Source organism: Lissotriton vulgaris, chromosome 5 (assembly GCF_964263255.1).
Source record: "Lissotriton vulgaris chromosome 5, aLisVul1.2, whole genome shotgun sequence".
Lineage (NCBI taxonomy): Eukaryota > Metazoa > Chordata > Amphibia > Caudata > Salamandridae > Lissotriton > Lissotriton vulgaris.
This window is the reverse complement of record NC_141693.1, coordinates 887,870,461-887,893,538: the sequence shown is the minus strand read 5'-3', so window position 1 is coordinate 887,893,538 and position 23,078 is coordinate 887,870,461. Positions and strand designations below refer to the sequence as shown.

Genomic DNA, 23,078 nt, shown 5'->3' with positions numbered 1-23,078 from the left:
TCATCAACTCGGTCTTATCGGCGTTAATGTCGTAGCCTGAGATACCTCCAAATTCTTTGGCTTTATCGACCACTACGGGGAAAGCATTTGCAGGGTCGCTGGTGTACATTACGATGTCGTCGGCATATAGGCCAACATATTGCCAATCCGGGTGTGGGGGTGACGCCCTCAACACACGCAATACGTTATCTTGGAGTTAAAATCACACAAGATATTGGCGATCTAGCAAAATCAAACTTAGACTTGGTTGCCAAAGAGTGTAGGGCCCTTTTAAGATCCTGGGTTGGTCTAAGACTATCAACTTATGGGAGGGTTAATATTGTAAAGATGTCCATCCTCCCTAAATTGACCTTTATCTTTAATGCAATTCCCATTGCTTTTGACTCTAAACAACTTCTTAAGTGTCAACAAGAAATAAACTCTTTCATATGGGGGTACAAAGCGACAAGGTTGGCTTGGAAAAAATTGAGGAGGAGGAGGGAAAAAGGTGGTCTGGCCCTCCCAGATATTCAGTACTATTCCTGGGCGTTTCAGCTTTCCCATTCGAGAATGCTTCTGAAGACACCAGTCGTTACCTCACATGGGAAGTTATTCAAAGCAATGTTGGTAGGGGCAAACCTTCCACTGGATTGGTTTCTTTTCAAGTTCGGAGAACAAAAGTTTTTCAAGAAGGTGAGGTTAAAGATTCTATTAACACAATTGAAGACTTGGGCACAAATTAAGCGCAGAGTGGGGTTGGCGTATTACTCAAATCATGCACCAATTTGGGACTCTCCCGGGCTTCCACCATGTCTACAGGACTCTCTGGCCACTCCTCTTTTGACAGCTGGGATCGCTAGATGGGGGGACCTACTAGGTGGAGGCACCCTGATACCGTGGGAAGCCCTTAGGGAAAGAGTAGGGTTGACACTGTCAAGATTCAAATATATACAAATCAGCAGTTGGGCCAGAGAATTGAACAGGAAAGACTCTAATATCGGGAGATTTAGTCCTTTAGAACAACAGCTAATCGGAAAACAGACAGGAGGCAACGAGGTGGCTTGTTGGTATTGGTCTATACTTGAGGAGATAGATGGGGAGTTCCACCTCCCAAAACAGCTTTGGGGGAGAGAAATTGCGGCAATAGAGGAGGACAGTTGGACAGAATCTTTCACCCTTTTATATAAATTGGTTAAACCTGCATGGCTTAGACGAAACCATTTGTTCACTTTACATCGGGCTTATCTCACTCCCCTACGTTTGTCCAAATTTCATGAGGGGAAATGTTGTAACAAATGCAAACTCCCTTCAGCATCAGACACTCATATGTTCTGGGAATGCCCCCATTTAGCTACTTTCTGGACAGAGATTAAAGCTACTTTGGACTCGATTATTCAAATCGATATCCCCCTTTCTTTATCTCTTGTCATCCTTGGGGTAGACCAGAACATAACTGGGGCAGCACAATCTTTTCTGTTTTACGCCATCCTGCTGGCAAGACGGCAGATATGTATGAACTGGGTGGACCCCACTCCTCCCACCCACTCAGGATGGTTAAACTCATTATATGAAACCTCAAAAGTAGATCTGAGAAGATCATGTAGAGCTCAGAATCTCTCATTTTGGAAACTTTTGACAGAGTGGAAATGAGGTCCTTTTTGGGTTTTTTTTTTTTTTTTTCCCCCAATATCCGATGATTAAGCCCATCCACTCAAGTTCAGTATGGTGGCATGCCCAGATTCCGACAAATATATACTGAATATTTTTGGCACTAAGTTGCCTTGAGACATCGTCATAAGATGCACGGTTGTCCCTATCAATTCATAAATCTCTCTGCCAAGTTGTGAAGCGGCTCAATCTTCAGGGTTCTGCTCCTAGAGGCAGTGAGATGATTGATTGGTTGGTTCCTCTCGCATCTAAGGGACGTGTGTCGGCAGATGAGGATACAAAAAAAAAAAAGATTTTCTATGGGGATGGTAATTGCTTGACCCTGTGCTCCGTGCAGAGGTTGAATTTGACGATTGCTTCTGGTCATCGGATCTGGTGGATAGAAATAGCCCAGGGGAAGTCGGTAGATTGTGCCAGATGGATTATTACTACCCCAGTCGAGTATATGATTGACCACCCCTCGATCCCTAAAGTTAATGACCACACAGTCCCCGTCAATATCCTTGCATTTCGACCCCAGCCATCTGACTCTATGGGCAAACAAAATTTCTCCCTGGGCAGGTCCTGTAAGTGGTCTATTCCTATTCAGCCGGTGAATGGTCTTATTTTTGAGCTCTGCAAAAGATTCGCTTCGCTCAGACGTTAGCGATGGTACCCCTGCTAGTACGACTACATATGGAGATGCTGCTGGGGGCATGTTCAGACAGGGTACTTGATGGTGATATTCAATGGAGTTCGAATTGTGTTTTTTACCAGGTGGAACTAATACCTGAACAGGGTGGTTCAAGTTGTTACCTTGGAAGTTAATTCGTGGGTTCGAGGGGATAGCCTCATTTATGTTGTTAAAGCATGCTTGGGTTGAGCTGGGAGTGGAGGTACACGGAGTCTCATGAGATAACACAGGGGCTGGCCTTTCAGCGTGTGGGCCATTGGAGATATCAGGACCTGGTGAGAAATGAGGATTACCGTGAGTGGCAGTATCAGCAACATTAATCCCATTTGGAGCAGTAGAATGGGTACCTCCCATACCCCTTGTGTTCAACAGTGTAACAACCTTATCGATCCGACTCATCACATTTTAAAACTGCGTCTTGATGAGTTGTTCGAGATGCGTTTGCAGATCAATTAAAAGGTGGGTTGCCCAAACAGGAGGTACAAATGCAATATTTGTGGGCACTGTGCCCACCTGAGAACCCTCTGGTTCTTTGTTAACGACTACTGATGTTTTATTGACGTGCTTGCCTTTCTTAGATCTAGTGTGGCGCTTATAGCTCCTGATGTTAACCTTAGGAGCGTTAGTACTGGGAGGTGTGGGTGTTAATGAGTCGTTTATTTGGGGCTGTTCACACGGTAGCTCGCTAGTAAATAGGTCAGTGATAGTGCCCGGAGAATTGGGGGGGGGGACAAAACTGGGAGCCCTTGTGTCAATGGGGCGTTGGAGATTAATGGAGTAATTGAAAGGCGTCGTTCTGTGCTCTCTATGGCACTTGACACAGCTCCAGTGGCTTTTTGCAGCATTTTATCGATGGCAGTTGGATTAGTTGATAAGCCAGTTGAGAAAGTTTTTTGCCGTGTCTGAGGATGTGAGGTTATGGTGTTGGATTTACCCATTCTTACAGCTGTGAGATAAGATTCCACAAAGGTATATGCAAAAAGAACCCAAGTTTTAAGAGAGAAGATTAATATACCTTTGGTTGTTTAACATTGAGTGCACCAACCAACCCCAGTCCAGCCCTATGTCCGTTCTTAATGCGCCCCTACAAATAGTTCAACAACTTATAACAATACGATATATGATACCGTGTTCTGTATGGGATAGCCCATTCCAGTCACGGACAGGCACAGACACGCCCGCCCTTAGTCCCGGCTTCGTCCCGCGCCGCGTCCCGCGCTGTGGAGAAAGAGGAGTGGCTTTAAGGCGCGGTGTCAGCGCCTCCCCCTGACTCGCAGCAGGTGTGTGGGCAGAGATGCACCCTGGGGGCTGTAGTCCAAAGCCCGGGTGTAGGCGGTGTAGCGATCGTTGCTCGGGGCGGCAGGCAGCTGTCCTCCTCTCACCGCAGCCAGCACTCTCCGCCTCGCAGGTCACCTCGCAGGTCACCTCGCAGGTCAATCACAAAGACTCAGAAAAAACTCCCGCAGCACAGGGGCAGAGGCAGCGCTTTTAGGCTCGGTGTCAGCGCCTCCCCCTGACTCGCAGCAGGTGAGTGTGCAGTGATGCACCCTGGGGGCTGTAGTCCAAAGCCCGGGTGTAGGCGGTGTAACTGTTGTTGTTCGGGCGGCAGGCAGCCCTCCTCCTCTCACCGCAGCCTGCACTCTCCGCCTCACAGGTCACCTCACAGGTCAATCACAAAGACTCTGACCCAGGTCTTATTAGGAGTAATCTGCTTCCCCCGGATGACCCATACACCAGATATCGTGGAGCTGTGCTGCTGTCGTCCACTGTCTAAAATGTCCGGTCACCTGGAGGCCCTGCGTCCCCGGGAGGGGGGAATCGAGCAGTCACTCTCAGTGTTATGTATGCAATTGAAATCCCCTCCTTCCCATATGTTTGTTGTCTGGGGGTCCAAGAACCGGGCCAGTGATAGTGTGAGGAGGTAGACTCCCTGTTAACGTATTTGGTGCGTACAGGGAAACTACTGATAGGGGTTGAACATCCAATGGCTACTTTAATAGCACATAGTGGCCCTCGGACTCTACTATAGTCCTGCTATTCCGGTAGGGTACCCCTGGAGCAATCCAGATCAGGGCCCCACTGGCATAGGGGTAATATCCAGTGCCAAACAATTGTCCGCTCCAGTGCCCGGAGACCTTGTCTATTTCTGTGGTAGTGAAATGTGTCTCTTGGAGGCAAGCAATGTGAAAATGCCTACGCCCAAGGTATGCGTATATTCTATGTCTGCGTATTGGGTTGCCATTCCTCTGATATTCCAATTTAGGACATTGTATGTGGAAGCCATGTATAAAGTGTATCTGCCCTGGGTCCAGACTGCTTAATGTGCCCTCACCCACCATCCCCGTACAGTTCCTGGCGCATTTCTGCTCAGAACTAACAAAAAACGTCAACATAACAATTACTCCCACACCCTTGGCTTGGATGCTAATGGGCATCATGCCACTGAATTCCCAACAGTGTAATAAGTGACAAATAAGTGTCCTTAGTGCAACACAGTCCTTAACATAAGCCTCTGGAGGGTTGGGCCAAGAGCTGTGTGCTGGAAAAACCTGTAGCCAACTGGCCTCCTTCGGTTCAAATTCGATGCTCATGTAGAGTGGGTCACTTAGCGCAAGAACATAGGAGTTAAGGGAGATCCAAGACCCTATCCCCCAACCATCACCATCGCAAAGGAACTCAGCCAAGTGCCTCACCCTCAATGGAAAGTTATGGAACTTGTGTCCTTCTTTGGGGTAAGCTTACTGGCCCAAGCGTGGAGGCACCATCCGTAACAATAGAACTGGGGACTCCTAGCACTTACTCCTGGTCTGTATCAGGAGCAATGCAGAGAGAACTCCGCCGCCACCTGTGCCCACTGTAGCAGCTTGCTCTTCAGAGAAGTAAGTCTGTGGTCTGCGTGAACGGTGGTCCCTCATCAGACCAACGCAGCAAGTCAGCTCCAGCCAATCCTGGCAGATCATGCACTCCCTTGGAGCTCAGCCAGGTCCAGGCCCCCTCTGGTGTCAGGGTTAAAATGCACCGTGCTAGCATCCACAACCTGAGGCGTGACGGAAAAGAGTAGAGCATACGTCAGTCCCAGTGCTTGCAATTGCACCTTGACCACTTCAAAAGTGAGACAACATCGTTGGACCTCCACCGTGTAGTCCAGGTATGCTGAGATGGTATTACCGTTGTACGTCCATGGGCCTTTAGTACAGAACAATTGTAACAGGAGATCCCTGTCCTTGTAGTTGAATAGGAGTGCTATCATGGGACGTGGGGGTGCTCCCGGAATATGGAGGCGGCCAGGAATCTTATGTGTGGTCACAATGAAAAACAAACCTTTGGGATCTGATTACCTAGGACGTTGATGGTCAACCAATCCTCCAGGAATGGGTACATACTGGGGTTCTCCTACCTCTCTGGGAAGCCTAGCAGAGGGATTTTATTACGCCAAGAGCGACCCTCAGTGTCTTCTGCTTTTGCTTCATAATTACGTACCTCGTTCTGTTGGGTTTTCAGTTGATCCTGTATGGAGGGATAGCAGGGAGGGTTCTGCATTGTCTACTTTCTCTGTGATTTTGGCGTGGTCAGCTCTCAGCAGGCCAGTCTCAATCTGGATCGCCCGAGTCAGGCCTCCATGGCGGTGTTGCAGTCTTGGATAGCTTGCAGCATCTTGTCAAACATCCCCGTATGTTTCACGAATGTACATTCCAGCTGACAGATCGGGTTCACCAGAGTTGGGGAGGCCACCGACATAGCCATGATGGGTTTCTGGGGTGGTGGCTTGGATGTCTTCGATCGGACCATACCCCAGTCATCGCCTCCCATGGCGTCTGTGCACCCGCGACAGAGAGGAAACACTTCCTAGTCAGCGATAATGCCCAAGGGGTGGTGGCAGGGGTGATCCAGGGATACAGTGAGGTGGTGGGGGCGGCACAGTAGGTAAGCTGCAAAACAAGAGTTAATCAGTGTGAGCGCCCAATGTCCATTCCCTTAGCTGCATCAGTTCAGACTCCTGATGCAGTAATGGGGGGAGCATCGCCTGGAAGTCAGCTGTCCAATATCCTGCATGCAAGTCGTACAGATGGGGGCCCAGATCTAAAGGAAGGCTGCCGTTCAATGTGACATCAGAGGTACCCCAGCTGTGCACCACCATGAGGAGGTAAGTAGCACTAATGTAGAACTTAATGCATGTGCCCAGTCAATAGGAATTCAGCCATGTCCACATCTCATGTACTCAGTGCCACAGCAAGCCAAGTCACAGCACTCTGTCAGCAGTTTTATAGACGCCGTCGAGCAGCCCCAATCCGGTTGCCCTCCTGGGCACTGTTAAGGAATAGGTGAGATAGGGCCTGTAAGGGGCCTAGCAGTTGGCCACCGCGGCCTGCTCACTTGGAGGCGGGGTTCTACATCCTGCATCAACTACGTAGTGCACCACTGCTTAAGGCCTTTATTCACTTGAGGTCTGCCAGTGCCTCGCTCTGCGGGCCAAACACCCAAGAAAGGTGCGGGTCGTACATCAAAGGAAGATGTGGCCAAGCAGCCGCCCAGCTCCATTTGGTCGGCCACACAAGGCCGTAGCAGGGGTGTCTTGCTTACTGGAATGGGTAATCAAAGCAAGCGTGGCTGCCACTGCCCTATGGACAGTTGTGCAGCTGTCCCTGATGGCGCTCCTTGTCTGTACCCTCGACCAGGCAGCGCTGCCAATCCCTGCTCCACACAGTCTCCAATCTCCCGGGGGGTCTGCTTATCATGATCAGCCCCTGAGCCCCATCTAATGGGACGGCCCCCTGTCCTGGGGCCTGGCGCTCTATTTAATGCAGCTTGATGTGGCCTGGGCTCTGTTCGCCCCACAATGTCTGGCACGTCTGGTACCACCAAGTCCAGACACTCGGGTGCATGGGGCCCAGAAAGCAGTCTCTCCCAGCAACGTGGGTCACCAATATACGCCCAGCTGCCTTTGCTTCCAGGCAGCTGCCTCTGCCTTCAGGCAGCTGCGCAGAAAACACAGAGGCCGCTCTGAACCCGACTCGGACCTCCAATCAGCACCACCGGCCTCTGCTTCACACAGGCGCCAGGCCTGAGGTGGGGAGGGGGGTCACATTTGGCTTCTCGGTTAGCAACCACAGTCGGCGACGTGGCCACACTCTCGGCAGAACTCTGGCAGCCCACTGCACCTTGCACAGCAGTCAACTTGATCCCTGTCCGTCAATGAGGCCGGGGACATCAGGCACTCCTCCCAGTCACCATGACGGCCCTTTCAAGGTCGGCTCCAGCTCCTCCGTCTGTCTAAGCAGCTAGGGAGAGTCCACTTTCCAGAGCCCAGATCACCCCTAAATATCCGAATGCTTGCAGATGAGCCCAGTGTGAAGCGGAGCTCTAGTCGGAGGCGGCTGCTCCCTTTCGCCATCTTGGCCATGTTCCCCGAGATTGCAAGTATTATTACAGTTGTGCATTGCAGTGCACTATTAAATTTTTCCAGATTGTTTCTTTGCTTTTCCACCTCTGGCTCTACCTCACAACTGTAGCTGTCACTTAAGTAGCGACTTCTCAGGGTTGGAAGAGGCGGGAATTGGGCATACTGTATGGGCCTGCAACAGTTTTCTAGGGGGTTGTTGACTGAGTTCCTCCAACTCACGCTGAGATACCTACCCAGTTTTTACCAACAGAGTCATGTCATATGTCCTCAAAGAGAAAATCCTGTGCAGCTATTAATCAGTGAAAATTGGGGCAACATTCAAACAACTTATCCTTACATGATAAAGGGTTAATGTTACATCTGAAAGAGACATGTTAGTGATAGATTCCTTACCTTAGAATATCCCCAGGCGTCAGACTGGATCCGGAAAGTTTTGCGTAGCAGTACCCTTGCGCGTCGGTAGGCGTCGTCTGCGGCTCCGCGTCCGTCGTCGGCGTCGTGGGTGCCGTGATGACGTCGTCAGAGTACTTAGACGCCGCCTCCGCGTGCTGACGTCAGTTCTTCTTTTTTTCCGCGCCAGCCAGCGCAGATCTGGAAAAAGCAGTTCCCTAGTCATTTTTTGACTAACTTTTTGGATCTTTTTGATCTATTTCGAAGTCTTCACGACTCCGACGGTGCCATTAGGGATGCCCGGCTTCAAGCACTGCGGCGGTTGCGAACGCCTCATGTCGGTTACGGATCCGCACCGCCTGTGCCTGACGTGTTTGGGCGTCGACCATGACGACGAGGCCTGCTCCGACTGTCGGGCCCTCTCGAGGAAGGCCAGGCGGGAGCGGTCCCGCAGGCGACTCGAGATCCGCCAGTCGGCCCCGCGCCGTGTGAGGTCCCGGTCCCACGGGAGGTCGAGGGACAGGTCGCGGGGGCGGAGCCGTCACAGCTCCGGGAGTCAGCGCCACTCCTCCGGGTCCAAGTCGTCAGGTAAGAAGCATAAGAAGTCGAAGAGACATCATCGCTCTTCCGACTCCCCCCGACGCTCGCGCGATGCGGCCGGAGGTTCGGGTGCCACCGCCCATGCGGCTCCTCAGGAGTCGCGGGCGCCGCGTCCGGCTCCATACCCCCCGGTCCCTGGGCTGAACGCGACGCCGGAGGAGATAGAGCGCTTCCTCATGGCCATGAGGTCCCTGTCTTCTCCGACGGGTTCCGCGGCGCCTTCGAGCCCAGTGAACCCGTCTGGGGGCCCTAGTGGGTCGGGCGATGCGACCCCGACGCCGTCGGGTGCTTCGGCCCCGACGCCGCCGGCGTCTTCGACGCCGGCGCCGCAGGGCTCCACGATCCCGACGCCGCCGCTGCCCTTGGGCTCGGCGCCGCAGGGTTCGACGGTTCCAGCGTCGTCTGTGCCTTCGGGCCCGACGCCGCAGGGTGCCGTTCGGCCCTCGTCGGGCGCTGGAACGTCCCCGGTGGACCTTACGACCCCCCCGGGGTCGGTCCGTGTGGTGTCCCCTCCGGCGTCGGCCCCGGCCGACGCCGTCCCCGATGCCTCCTCTCTATGGGTTCCGGCGTCGGGACGGCGCCTGTCGGCGCCGATCTCGACGCCGTTCGGGGATTTCCATCCCTATGAACCATCCTCATTCACTTACGACCCTGAGTCTCAGGAGATGGGGGAAGAGGAGGATTGGGAGGGGTCTGAGGACCCTCTGACAAGGGAATGTCAGTCTACAATGGACTGGTCAGGAGACCTTGGGGAGGCCAGTGGCCTGGACACCTCTCCAGACACTGGATTCGTCTCTCCTCCTTCCGTGGCTTCGGAGGAGGGCGCAACATATAGTGTTTTGTTGATGAGGGCTGCTAAGGCATTGGGCCTTGAGCTCCCCGTCGCGGCTGTGAGGACTAACCTCCTCACTGAGGTCCTTAAGCCGCAGTCATGCTCCATGGAGCCTCTGCTGCCGTTTAATGAGGCCTTGTCGGACGTTCTTTTGGGCACTTGGTCCAGGCCCGCTACAGGTTCGCCTGTAGATAGGAACGTGGCCAGACGCCACCGCCCGGCTCCGGGCGACCCATGTTTCCTGTCCACCCACCCCACCCCGAGAGTCTGGTTATCCAGGCCTCTAACTCCCAGACCGCCTTCCCGTCGGCTCCCCCTGACCGGGAATCCAAGAGGTACGAGGCCTTTGGCAAAAAGGTATTCTCGTCCCTTAGCTTAGGACTGCGGTCTTCCAACACCGCATGCCTCTTGGGCCGTTACACCCATTCTATATGGGAAACGGTGGCGGAAGTGCTGCCAGAGTGTCCGTTGGAGGTACGGGCCAAACTCGGCCAAGCCCTAGTGGAGGGCCGGGACGCAGCGAAGTACTCGATCAGGTGCGGACTGGATACAACTGATTCGCTGGGCAGAGCGATGGCTACGACGGTGGCGATTCGACGCCACGCCTGGCTCAGATCCGCCAACTTCTCGGCTGATGTCCAGAATACCCTCATGAACATGCCGTTCGATGGCCGTCGCCTCTTTGGCGACAAGGCAGACCACGCGCTTGAGCGCTTTAAGGACTCCAGGGCTACGGCCAAGTCCTTGGGCCTCTCGGCCCCGCACCAGCAAGTGGGTGCCTTTCGCTCCTTTCGTGGCCAAGGAAGGGGCGTCCCCACGCGTGCCGCCAGCCACTCGTCGCAAACTGTCGTCCAGCGCGGCGGCGGCCGTGGAAACCGCCGTGGAGGCGGTCGGGGAGGCAAGCGGAGCCAGTCCACACCTGCCCCCGCAGCATCCGCCTCTAAACCCTCCTAGTCCGTGCTTTTCGGCCCATGTGACGCCAGTGGGGGGCAGGGTTCGCCATCAACACTCTCACTGGCGCACAGTCACTTCGGAATGGTGGGTGCTGCAGATCGTCCGAAGGGGCTACTCCCTCCCCTTCGAGACGACCCCTCAAGCCATGCCACCGCAACATCACCGCGTATCGGGGGATCATTTGCGGCTCCTGCAGGAGGAAGTTTCGGCCCTCTTGGCCAAGGGGGCCATCGAGCGCGTTCCTGGGCCAGAAGTAGGTCGTGGTTGCTACTCCCACTACTTCCTAGTACCCAAGAAGGGCAAAGGGGGCCTACGCCCTATCTTGGATCTGAGGAACGTCAACGGCTTCCTCCGGAAGGAGAAGTTCAAAATGCTGACACTGGCTCAGGTCTTGGCTGCCCTAGACCCAGGAGACTGGATGGTAGCGTTGGACTTGCAGGATGCGTATTTCCACATCCCCGTCCTGCCGGCCCAACGGCGTTACCTGCGGTTCACGGTAGGCCTCGAGCACTTTCAGTTTACCGTGCTCCCCTTCGGCCTTACCAGCGCCCCACGGGTGTTCACGAAGGTGATGGCGGTGGTCGCAGCTCACCTGCGCAGGTTAGGGGTTTCAGTCTTCCCCTACCTAGACGACTGGTTGTTGAAGGCGGGCTCGCCCCAGGCAGTCGTCAACCACCTCCAGACTACGGCGGATCTCCTGCACAGGCTGGAATTTTCCATCAATGTGCCGAAGTCACACCTGTGCCTCTCTCAGAAGCTCCTTTTCATCGGAGCGGTTCTCGACTCGGCGCAGTTTCGGGTTTACCCGCCCGAACAGCGAGTCCGGGATATTCAGGCCCTGATTCCGATCTTCAGGCCGTTATCCCGGGTTTCGGTCAGGCTGACGCTGCGGCTTCTGGGGCTGATGGCCTCTTGCATCCTTCTGGTGCATCACGCACGGTGGCGGATGCGGGCTCTGCAGTGGGACCTTAAGTTTCAGTGGGCCCAGCACCGGGGCAACCTTTCCGACCATGTCCTGATCTCGGAGGGCACTGCGAGACAGCTGCAGTGGTGGCTCACGGACCGCGATTGGGTCAACGCCAGATCCCTCTCCCTTCCCCACCCGGAGCACGTAGTTGTGACGGACGCGTCGCTCCAGGGCTGGGGTGGCCACTTGGGAGAGGCGGAGATCAGAGGACTCTGGTCTCCGGCGGAGTCCCGGCTCCATATCAATCTGTTGGAGCTGCGGGCGATTCGTCTGGCACTGAAAGCATTCCTCCCGTCTGTCCGAGGGAGTGCAGTGCAGGTGTTCACGGACAACACCACCGCCATGTGGTACTGCAACAAACAGGACGGGGTGGGGTCGTGGACCCTATGCCAGGAGGCTCTGCGCCTCTGGCAATGGCTGGAACATCAGGGCGTGACTCTGGTGGTTCAACACCTGGCAGGTTCTCTGAACGCCAGGGCGGACGAACTCAGCCGTCGGTGCTCGATGGATCACGAATGGCGTTTGAACTCGGACGTGGCGCAAGGCCTCTTTCTGCGTTGGGGAGAGCCTTGGTTAGATCTATTCGCCACCGAAGAGAACGCGCAATGTCATCAGTTCTGCGCGTTGGAATTTCCAAGGCGGCACTCGCTCGGAGACGCTTTTCGTCGCGAGCGGAGCTGCGGTCTGTTGTACGCCTTTCCGCCTATACCTCTTCTGCCCAGAGTGCTGACGAAGATCAAGCGCGACCGAGCACGAGCCATCCTTGTGGCTCCGGACTGGGCACGAAGGTACTGGTATCCCGAGCTACTCAGTATGTCAGTCGATCCCCCGGTTCGTCTGCCTCTTCAGGAGGACCTTCTGTCGCAGCAGCAGGGGACGGTCCTCCACCCGAACCTGTCCAGTCTCCACCTCCATGCATGGAGATTGAGCGGCGACAGTTGAGGCCATTTGACTTGCCTCCTGAAGTTTGCAACATCATTCTGGCAGCCAGGCGTCCCTCCACAAAAACGGTATACGCCTGCAGGTGGAACAGATTTGTGGCATGGTGCACAGCAAAGGCTGTGGATCCCCTCAATGCCCCTCTCTCTGAGGTCCTTCTCTTCCTTCTTTCTCTTGCCCAGCAGGGCTCTGCTCTGGGCACTATCAAGGGCTATCTTTCGGCTCTTTCAGCCTTTCTGAGGCTGCCTGACCAACCTTCTTTGTTCAAGTCCCCTATAGTTAACAGATTTCTGAAAGGCATCACTCATACCTTTCCTCCTGTTCCTTTCGTGATGCCTCAGTGGGACTTGAACCTGGTTCTGACCTTTCTGATGTGCGCTCCCTTTGAGCCACTTCATAACTGTCCACTTCGCTTTCTTTCTTTGAAGACTGCCTTCCTGGTAGCCATCACCTCTGCCAGGAGAGTGAGTGAGCTCCAGGCCCTCTCTTGTAAGCCTCCTTTCCTTTCAGTCCATCCGGACAAGGTTGTTTTGAGGACTAGGCCCTCCTTCTTGCCAAAGGTGGTCATGGCCTTCCACATTGGGCAGTCCATCACATTGCCCACCTTCTTTCCGCCTCCGCACCCCTCGAGAGAGGAGGAGAGGCTCCACCGTCTGGACCCAAAACGTGCGCTCTCGTTCTATCTGGATCGCACACGCCAGTTCCGGGTGGATGATCAACTCTTTGTTGGGTACGCGGGCGCTAAGAAAGGGAAAGCGGTGCACAAGAGGACCATTTCTCGATGGATTATCATGTGCATCCAGGCATGTTACTCCTTGGCTAAGAAGGAACCACCTGTTGGGCTGCGGGCTCATTCCACTCGAGCCACGGCCACTACAACTGCCTTGGGCCGAGGTGTGCCTTTGCAGGACATTTGCCAGGCTGCTACGTGGGCTTCGTTGCACACGTTTGCGAGGCACTACTGCCTGGACAGTCAAGTCCGGAGGGATGGTTACTTCGGCCGTTCCGTTCTCCAGGACTTTCTGGTGTGAATATTGGTTCGCAGACCCACCACCACGGGGATGGTATTGCTGGGGTATCTATTCTAAGGTAAGGAATCTATCACTAACGTGTCTCTTTCAGATGCACAAGTTACTACTTGTGTAACGATATATCTGTAAGAGACATTAGTTAGTGATAGATTCCTTACCGACCCACCCATCCTCCCCGTTCTGCGAACCGATATCTAGGGTTAAGGTCATCCCCTTTCAGGGCCCTAGTTTCTTGGCACCAGTGTCGGTTTTGGTCATGGCTCTGCGCTTCTGGCGCGGAAAAGCTGTGGCTAAGAACTGACACGCACGCGGAGGCGGCGTCTAAGTACTCCGACGACGTCATCACGGCGCCCACGACGCCGACGACGGACGCGGAGCCGCAGACGACGCCTACCGACGCGCAAGGGTACTGCTACGCAAAACTTTCCGGATCCAGTCTGACGCCTGGGGATATTCTAAGGTAAGGAATCTATCACTAACTAATGTCTCTTACAGATATATCGTTACACAAGTAGTAACTTGTGCATCTGAAAGAAACATGTTAGTTATAGATTTCTTACCTTAGAATTACCCCCAGGCATCAAACTGGATCCTGAAAGTTTTTTCGTCAGTAGTACCTCTGTGCGTCGAAAAGTGGCGTTAGTCTGCTATGCGTTCCACATTGGCCTTGTGGACGGCAGGATGATGTCGAGGTAGTTACTTAGATGCTGCCCTCGCACGTTGACGTCAGTTCTTTCTTTTTCCGCGCCAGCCAGCACCGATCTAGAGAGAGCGGTACCTCCAGTCACTTTTTGACTGAAGTTTTTGAGCGACTTTTGTCAACGTCTTTTTTGAGTCTATGACTCCTGGTGCACGTAGAGATACCCGGCTTCAAGGCATGCGGTTCCTGTAGCCGACTGATGTCGATTACGGATCTGCACCGCATGTGCCTCTTTTGCTTGGAGCGCAACCACGACCCCAAGTCGTGCTCAGACTGCCGGTCCATGGCTCTGAAGGCTTTGCAGGAGCAATCCCAAAAGCTTCTAGAGCGCTGGCAGTCGACTTTGTGCCATTCGAGGTCCCGATCGCGAGGGAGGTCGAGAGACCGGTCGTGGAGCCATCATCACTCTTCCAAGTCTTCGTAGTCTTCGCACTCGGGGTCAGGTAAGTTGAAGCACAAGAAGAAGTCGAAGAAGCAACGTCGCTCTCCGACTTCTCCCCGAAGACTGACGCGACAAGGGATGCGGGCAGTGCCCCTTCACGCACGGAGCGCGAAGAGTTGCATCCGAGCTTCCCTCCCTTCTCGGGACCCGGGGCGACTCCTGCGCAGCTTCGTAAGTTTTACGCGGTGATGCACGCCATCTTTGGGCAGCCCGAACCCACCTCCGGCGCGCCTTCAGGCCCGCGGACTCTGTAGGATGGCCTAGGCGTTTTTCTGCTGACGGCTCAGGCCCCCCTTGGATCCAGGCCTGGATCCTGATTGGCGCCGGTTGACCTTATAACACCTCCACCGGCGCCGCATCCTCCGGCACCACTGCCACAGCCGAGATCGGTCGTGCCCCGGGTCAGCGTCGACCCCGATCTCCATCCTAATGGGGAGCTGGACCGGCATCAAGAGGAGTTTTTGTGCCCCAGTTCACTCCGGGGGTCCCTTTTCAGCCAGATTGGCACCCAGAGGGTGAGGAGGAGGACTGGGAGCGGTCAGGTGACCCTCTGCCTGATCAGCTAGACTGAACAGGACTGGAGAGAGGAACTGTGAGATGCCAGTGGTCTAGACACCTCCCCTGACCTTAGCATGTTGTCTCCTCCTACCGTGGCTACGGAGCGTCATACACCGTGGTGTTGGGTAGGGGCGGCCGAGGCTCTAAAGTTCGAGCTTCCTACGGTGGCGGTCAGGACTAACCTCCTGACAGAGGTGCTTCAGCCGGCTGCAAGGTCTTCGGAGGCCCTGCTGCCGTTTAATGAGGCCCTTACCAACGTCCTTTTGGACACCTGGTCCAGGCTCAACACAGGGGCTCCTGTGGATAGGACGACTGCCCAACCCCACGCCTGGCTCTGGGCGACCCCACTTTCCTCTCCCAACATCCCACCCCGGAGAGCTTGGTGGTTCAAGCCTCCACTTCGAAGAGCGCATTCCCTACCGCTCCACCGGAAAGGGAATCAAAGATGCTGGATCATCTTGGAAAGAAGATTTTCTCTTCCGCCAGCTTGGGACTGCGGTCGGTAAACACTGCATGTCTATTGGGCCGTTATTCCCACTCTGTGTGGGACACGGTTGCGCAGGCGCTTTCTCAGTGTCCCGAGCAGGCCCGGAGAGTAGGCTCCCAGGCTGTTGCGGCCGGGAGGAATGCAGCGAAGTTTACCATCTGTTGTGGACTGGATACTGTTGACTCTGGGCAGGACGATTGCCACGTCAGTAGCCCTTCTTTGCTACGCCTGGATGAGATCGACTGGCTTTTAGGGGGATGTCCAGAATACGCTGATGGACATGCCCTTTGATGGCCGTCGCCTTTTTGGCGATAAAGCGAACAATGCTCCAGAGTGTTTCAAGGACTCACGGGCTACGGCCAAGTCCTTGGGCCTCTCCAGCCACCCTTCGCAGTCTGCTTTTCGCTCCTTTCGTGGCTACAGAAGGGGTGCCCCACTACGTCCCACCCAGAGCCACATGCCGCAGCAAGTTTCCCAATCTTCGCGCGGCCGGGGACGTAGGAACCACCGCCGTGGTTCAGGGGGCCAGCAGGCGGGCCACTCCACTAACCCCCCCTCTGCAGCAGCCTCCAAGCCTTCCTAGTCTGAATATTCAGGCCCATCAAACGCCAGTGGGTGGCAGGATCCTCCATCACCTCCCCCACTGGTGCACCATCTCGTCGGACAGGTGGGTTTTGCAGATAGTCCCAAGAGGCTATTCCTCCCCTTCGAGGCTACCCCTCCAGCCATGCCACCTCAATACCACTGCATGTTGGAGGATCACCTGGCCCTTCTCCAACAGGAAGTTACGGCTCTCTTGGCCAAGGAAGACATTGAGTGTGTTCCTGTCCCAGAAGTAGGTCGTGGTTGTTATTTCCACTACTTTCTGGTGCCCAAGAACGACAAGAGCCAGCATCCTATCTTGGATCACCGGAACGTCAACCGCTTCCTCCGGAAGGAGAAGTTCAAGATGTTGACGCTCGCTCAGGTCTTGTCTGCACTTGACCCTGTAGACTGGATGATAGCATTGGACTGGCAAGACGCTTATTTTCACATCTCTGTCCTGCCGGCTCACCGGCGTTACCTGCGGTCCTTGGTATGCCACGAGCACGTTCAGTTTCCGTGCTGCCTTTTGGCTTTACCAGCGTCCCTCGGGTGTTCACGAAAGTGATGGCGGTGGTCGCAGCTCAACTACGCAGATCGGAGGTTTCCGTCTTCCCCTATCTCGACATCTGGCTGTTGAAGGCGGCCTCGCCAAGGCAGTCTTCTTCCACCTCCAGACTACTGCCGACCTCCTGCATTCGCTGGGGCTCTCCATCAATGTGCTGAAGTCACACCTGATTCCCTCTCAGAAGCTCCTCTTCATCGGATCGGTTCTGGACACAACGCGGTTTCGGGTTTATCTTCCCGAACAGCGAGTCCGGGATATTTGTGCTATGATTCCGATCTTTCAGCCTCTATCCCAGGTTTCAGTCAGGATGACCCTGAGGCTGCTGGGCCTCATGGCCTCCTACATCCTGTGGTCGATCATGCCAGGTGGCATATGCAGGCTCTGCAGTGGGACCTGAAATTTCAGTGGGTGCAGCATCAGGGGAATCTGTCAGGCGGAGTCCCAGCTCCACATCAACCTTCTGGAGCTTCGGGCGATCCGTCTTGCACTGAAGGCATTCCTTCCCTCTGTCCAGGGAAGAGTAGTGCAGGTGTTCACGGACAACACCACCGCCATGCGGTACTGCAACGAACAGGGCGGGGTGGGGTTGTGGACCCTATGTCAGGAGGCCCTCCGCCTCTGGGCATGGCTGGAACATGAGGGCATATCCCTGGTCGTTCAACACCTGACCGGTTCACTGAACGCCAGGGCGGACAACTCAGCCGCATGTGCATGATGGATCCCGAATGGCATCTTCACTCGGAGGTGGTGCAAGGTCTCTCTTGACAGTTGTGGAGAGCTTTGGTTAGATCTATTCGCCGCTGAAGAGAACGCGCAATGTCAGCAATTCTGCGGGTTTGAATTTCGAAACCAGCACTCGCTAGGCGACTCTTTTCGTCACAAGTGGAGTTGCAGTCTGTTGTACGCCTTTCCGGCTATAGCACTTCTGTCCAGAGTGCTGAAGAAGATCAGGTGCGACCAGGCCCAAGTCATCCTTGTGGCTCTGGATTGGGCACGAAGAGTCTGGTATCCTGTGCTGCTCAACATGGCCATCGATCCTCCGACTCGTCTGCCTCTTCGAGAGGATCTTTTGTCGCAGCAACAGGGGACGGTCCTCCACCCAAACCTGTCCAGCCTCCACCTCCTTGCATGGAGATTGAACGGAGGCAGTTGACGTCGTTTGACCTGCCTCACGAAATTTGTGATGTAATCTTGGCAGCCAGGCGTCCCTCCACTAACACTGTATTCGCTTGCTGGTGGAACAAATTTGTGGCATGGTGCACAGCAAAGGCTTTGGATCCCCTTTTTATCCCTCTTTCTGAGGTTCTCTTGTTTCTCCTTTCTTTGGCCCAGCAGGGCTCTGCTCTGGGCACTATTAAGGGCTATCTCTCGGCCATTTCTGCCTTCCTTCAGCTTCCAGATCAGCCTTCTCTTTTCAAGTCCCCGGTTGTAAATCGTTTCTTGAAAGGCATAACTCATCTCTTTCCTCCTATTCCCTTTGTTATGCCTCAGTGGGACTAGACTCTAGTCTTAACCTATTTAATGTGCGCTCCCTTTGAGCCGCTTCACAACTGTCCTCTGAGGCTTCTGACGCTTAAATCAGCATTCCTGGTAGCCATCACATCTGCCATAAGAGTGAGCGAGCTCCAGGCTCTTTCATCCAAGCCTCCTTTCCTGTATGTCCATCCGGACAAGGTAGTTCTCAGGACTAGTCCTTCCTTCCTTCCCAAGTTTGTCACTGCCTTTCACATCGGGCAGACCATTACTTTGCCCACCTTCTTTCTGCCTCTGCATCTTTCGAAAGAGGAAGAGAGGCTCCATCGTATGGACCCAAAAGTGCGCTTTCCTTTTATCTAGATCGCACCAAACCGTTCCGGGTGAATGACCAGCTCTTTGTTGGCTACGTGGGTGCCAAGAAAGGTCGGGCCATACACAAGCGGACTATCTCCCGATGGGTCGCTTTGTGTATCAAAGCCTGCTATTCTCTGGCAAAGAAGGAGCCTCCAGTGGGGTTGCGTGCCCATACCACCAGGACGACTGCAGCAACTACTGCTTTGGGATGAGGAGTTCCTCTAAAGGACATCTGTCAGGCAGCTACGTGTGCTTTGTCGCACTCATTCACGAAACACTACTGCCTTGACAGTCAAGTCCGGAGAGACGGCTTCTTTGGCTATTCTGTTCTCCAGGACTTTCTGGTGCAATCTTGGTTCTCAGAACCACCTCCTGGGTTTGTATTGCTTGGGTATCTATTCTAAGGTAATGAATCTATAACTAACATGTTTCTTTCAGATGAACAAGTTACTTACCTTCGGTAACGATAAATCTATAAGAAACTTAGGTTATTTATAGATTCCTTACCGCCCCACCCATCCTCCCCGTTCTGCGCACTAATTTCTATTGTTAAGGACATCCTTTTAGGGCCCTAGTTTTGTGCACCAGTGGACCGTGTCTTGTATAGCTCTGAGTTTCTGGCGTGGAAAGTTTTGTACAGAACTGACATCAGCGCACGAGGGCGGCGTCTAAGTAGCTACAGCAACGTCATCCCAGCGACCACAATGCCAACAACGGACGCGGTGCTGACCGACACCACCTTTCGACGCGCAGAGGTACTGCTGACGAAACAACTGTCCGAATCCAGTCTGATGCCTGGGTGTAATTCTAAGGTAAGGAATCTATAACTAACCTATGTTTCTTACAGATATATTGTTACTGAAGGTAAGTAACTTGTTCTTTAGGCATCTTTCTGTCACTTTTTGATATTTTCTAAATCCAGTATGACTCCTATAGGTAGATAGGAGTAGAGTTTTGTTCAGGGGAAAGTTATGTCTGTTATGTTTTTTGCAGTGCCAAGTTATTGTTATTAAACAATGTGCACCTGTTGTCTGTATATTTGCAGGTGCTTATCTGCAGTTATCTTGCAATCTGGGCCTTTTAGACCCAAGCCTTTGGTTAGAAGAAGGTGTGCCATTCATTAATGTATGCACAGCGCTTGTAAATATTTATGCATTTTCTAAAAACCCAGAAACATTGGAAATATGAAAAAGTAAACCAAGTCTAAACAATGTTATGGAAAATTAATGTAAAAGATATCAGTATAGCAATAGTGCAATTCCGAATACTATATTGATATGGTCAAAAGAACTACAGGGTGATTTAGAGTTGTTTGGAGGACAGAGTGCACCTGTCTGCCAACCTGATAGTGTACCTTTTCTGCGAAACTGACATTGCGCCTGCCCTGTGTATGGTAGCTGTCCTTCAATGGAGCAGCTGCTGGCTTTGTCACGAGAAAACTACCTCTGGCAGCCCAACGGAGTAGGGGCCTTCATAGTATAGCCATCTGTTTAGAGTGGACGGTCTAATTTGTTTTTTCTGTCGGTCTCTGCCAGGGAGAACCGGGTAATGAGGGACAGAAAAAAAAATTACCACCACGCCCTGGGACAAACCGTCAAGGGTGTGGGAGTAATGAGTTTTTTGTTTTTCACTAACAAACTCCCAGTTTGGGAGTTTGTTTTTGAAAAACAAAAAATATTAAATGTTTGATGGACGAGCATCAAAACTAACAAGAGTTGTCCACCAAACGTTTTGTACCTTGAAGCGAACGGCCATTATGACTGTTCCTTTGAACATACCGATATGAACATTGGGCTCGAAGTCATTTTTAAGTAAGACGGACTAATGTCAGTCAGGACGGCGGACATTAAGTCCTCCGCCACCCTAATGACAGTACTCCGTCTGCCAAGGTCTGAATCTGGTTCATAGTTTTCACACAAAAACCACCATACCATTTTTTTTTAGGTCGAGCTGATCCAGCGAAGCATCTTTTGTTGTCCAACTCATGGGAATGTGAGACAGGGGATGTGCACGCGCAAGCCCTCGGCGCTTTCACCTTGTGGGCGCGCACGCCCAGATCCCTGCACATCTCCTGTCTCACATTCACAGTAAGTCAGCCTCTCGCCTCTCTCAATCGTGCGCGCACACACACAGACACACTCACGCATGCCCACACACACAAACACACACGCACACACACGCAGGCACACACACACGCACACACACACTGCATACACACACAGGCACACACACACACACACACACACACACCCTTACAACTAAGCCCCACCCGCCCCACTCACCGGGCTACAGGCTCCGTCACGCGGGGCTTCCCTCGCTTGCAAGGGCTGCCCGCCATCCTCTAGACGCAGAAGGGAGCCTGTGAATCGGGTAAGGTGTGCAAGCATCACCAGCCTATTTCACCACTGGGCTTTAACTCACATCTGCTGTTACTATTTTTTCCAAATGTAAATACTTATAACTGGGGACAAGCGGGTCCTTTGCAATGCAATAGGTCTTGCATTTGTGAGAGTTTCAGCTATTGGCATTGTAAATGAAAATGCGTTTTATTTAAATGCTTGTTTTAAAGCATAAATAAAAGGCAGTATCATTTACAATACCAATAGCTTAAACTCTAGCAAATTATTGCATTTTTTTGCCACACAAGTTTAAGCTATTGGCATTGTAAATAACAATGCCTTATATTTTTGTTTCAAAAACAAAAACATAAATAAAAAGCATTGTCCTTTACAATGTCAATGGCTCAAACTTGTGTAACTGCGAGACCTATTGCATTGCAAATGCTTGTTATCAGTGGAAAATGACTGGTGTCAGAGAATGCACTATACAAAATAACGAATATAAATGTAAGCCTGCATATGTGATGTCTTAAGTTGATCTGAGATTGTCCTCTGGATTATGTGGCCACTGGGAGAAAATCTGAAGAAATTTGTACTTCTCAAATTATTTTCAGAGTTTAAAAGAAAATAATTACTTTCAAGAAGAGAAGGACTCCAAAGAAAATACGAACACTGTGTATGAAGATGATACCTTCTTTGTTCAAGTGCATGATGTTTCTCCAGAGCAGCCTCGCACTGTTATCAAAGCCCCCCGGTTAAGTACTGCTCAGGAAATCATTCAGCAGGTAGGAAACACAATTTATTGTAGCTCTTGATGTTTTTGTATCTGTGCACGCCTTACATCTTTCATGTTTTTATAAAATTAATTCTGATAGGAATGCTACCAGTGAGAAAATTCCTTTGATGTCTCTAGTGGCCAAAGAACAGCAACACTTAACAAGCCGCTGAGGATTTAGTTAAGAGTCTTTGTAAATAAACTGCACAGGCTGCCGGATAGTCAACTATTTATAATTGAGGATAGAAGGTGGTTTGACCATTGTTTATTAAAAATGCATTCCACTGTTTAATGTAAGCAATTAAAGAATTTACTTTATGTGAGGCTTTGAGATTTAATATTAAAATTCACTATACAGTATCCTTCTCTAGGTTGCTAATCTATTGATTCCCTTGATCAAGATCCACATTTCTGTTTAATATAGGTCAAGTGTTTGTACCTTGTTTAGACAAATCCAGCTTTACTATTTTGGGAGATTTTAATGTTTACCCGGGGGCTAAACAAATAAGGACTCAGCTACTCTTATTGATACTTTAACAAGCTTTGGTCTTACCCAGTTAGTTAAAGAGTTCACACATTTGGCAAGGCATGCATTAGATGGGATTTTCTCTAAGAGTGCAATGTTCAAGGTTGAGGAAACTCTCCTGCTAAGCTGGTCTGACAATCAACTGTAGGAAGCTGGCTCTGTATATACTATCCCAAAGTGAGGTATAGTGTGCACAGAGTCCAGTGGAACCCAAAAGGTAGGCAGAGGTAAAGTAGATCACTCTCTATTTGCGGTAGTGTGGTCGAGCAGTGTGGCTTTATCAGAGGACAGTGTTAAGCATTTGTTGTACACACTCAGTCAGCAAATGAATTCACACACTCAAGGACTGAACTTCACACCAATTGTTTTTGTATAAAAATACTCTTTTAGTCATTTTATTTCCTAGAACCAAGTAAGCCTGGGACAGGTAAGTGATAAATACTTTGAGGTAAATATACAGTTGTAATACAGTTTGGATTGTAATTGTATATGCACTTTGTTTTGATTTACAGTAATGTTGCTGAGAAATGCAATGCTTTGGAAATACAGTACATATACTTTAAATGGGCCTTTTAGTAAAATGACCAGTACATTACTCTCAGATTACTTTTTTTACACGGTTTAGTATACCTGGATACTACATTGGGTCATTTCCTGCAAACAGGTAAGTAAAAGCTCAGGGCAGGCAAATGGGGGTTTGGGCCAGCACAAAGAATGCACCCTCAGCGGCACTGGGGCAGCTGGGTGCAGAGTGCTGTTTTGGCGTCGGAAGCCTTGTAGCTTTCAGTGGGGAGTCTCCGGGTTGCAAAAGCACTGCAGGTTTGGGGACGAAGGTCT

The 23,078-nt window shown here is 52.1% G+C and overlaps 1 protein-coding gene across 7 annotated transcripts in view; it reads left to right on the top strand.

The window, feature by feature from the left end:
- PLCE1 (phospholipase C epsilon 1) overlaps positions 1-23,078 on the top strand; it is a 1,649,974-nt gene that overhangs the window by 1,536,601 nt on the left and 90,295 nt on the right. For all 7 annotated transcript variants that reach the window (XM_086922473.1, XM_086922472.1, XM_086922474.1 and 4 more), the window contains one exon: positions 21,555-21,725. In XM_086922473.1, coding sequence (XP_086778599.1) covers positions 21,555-21,725 — 171 coding nt within the window. The remainder of the gene's footprint in view (positions 1-21,554; positions 21,726-23,078) is intronic.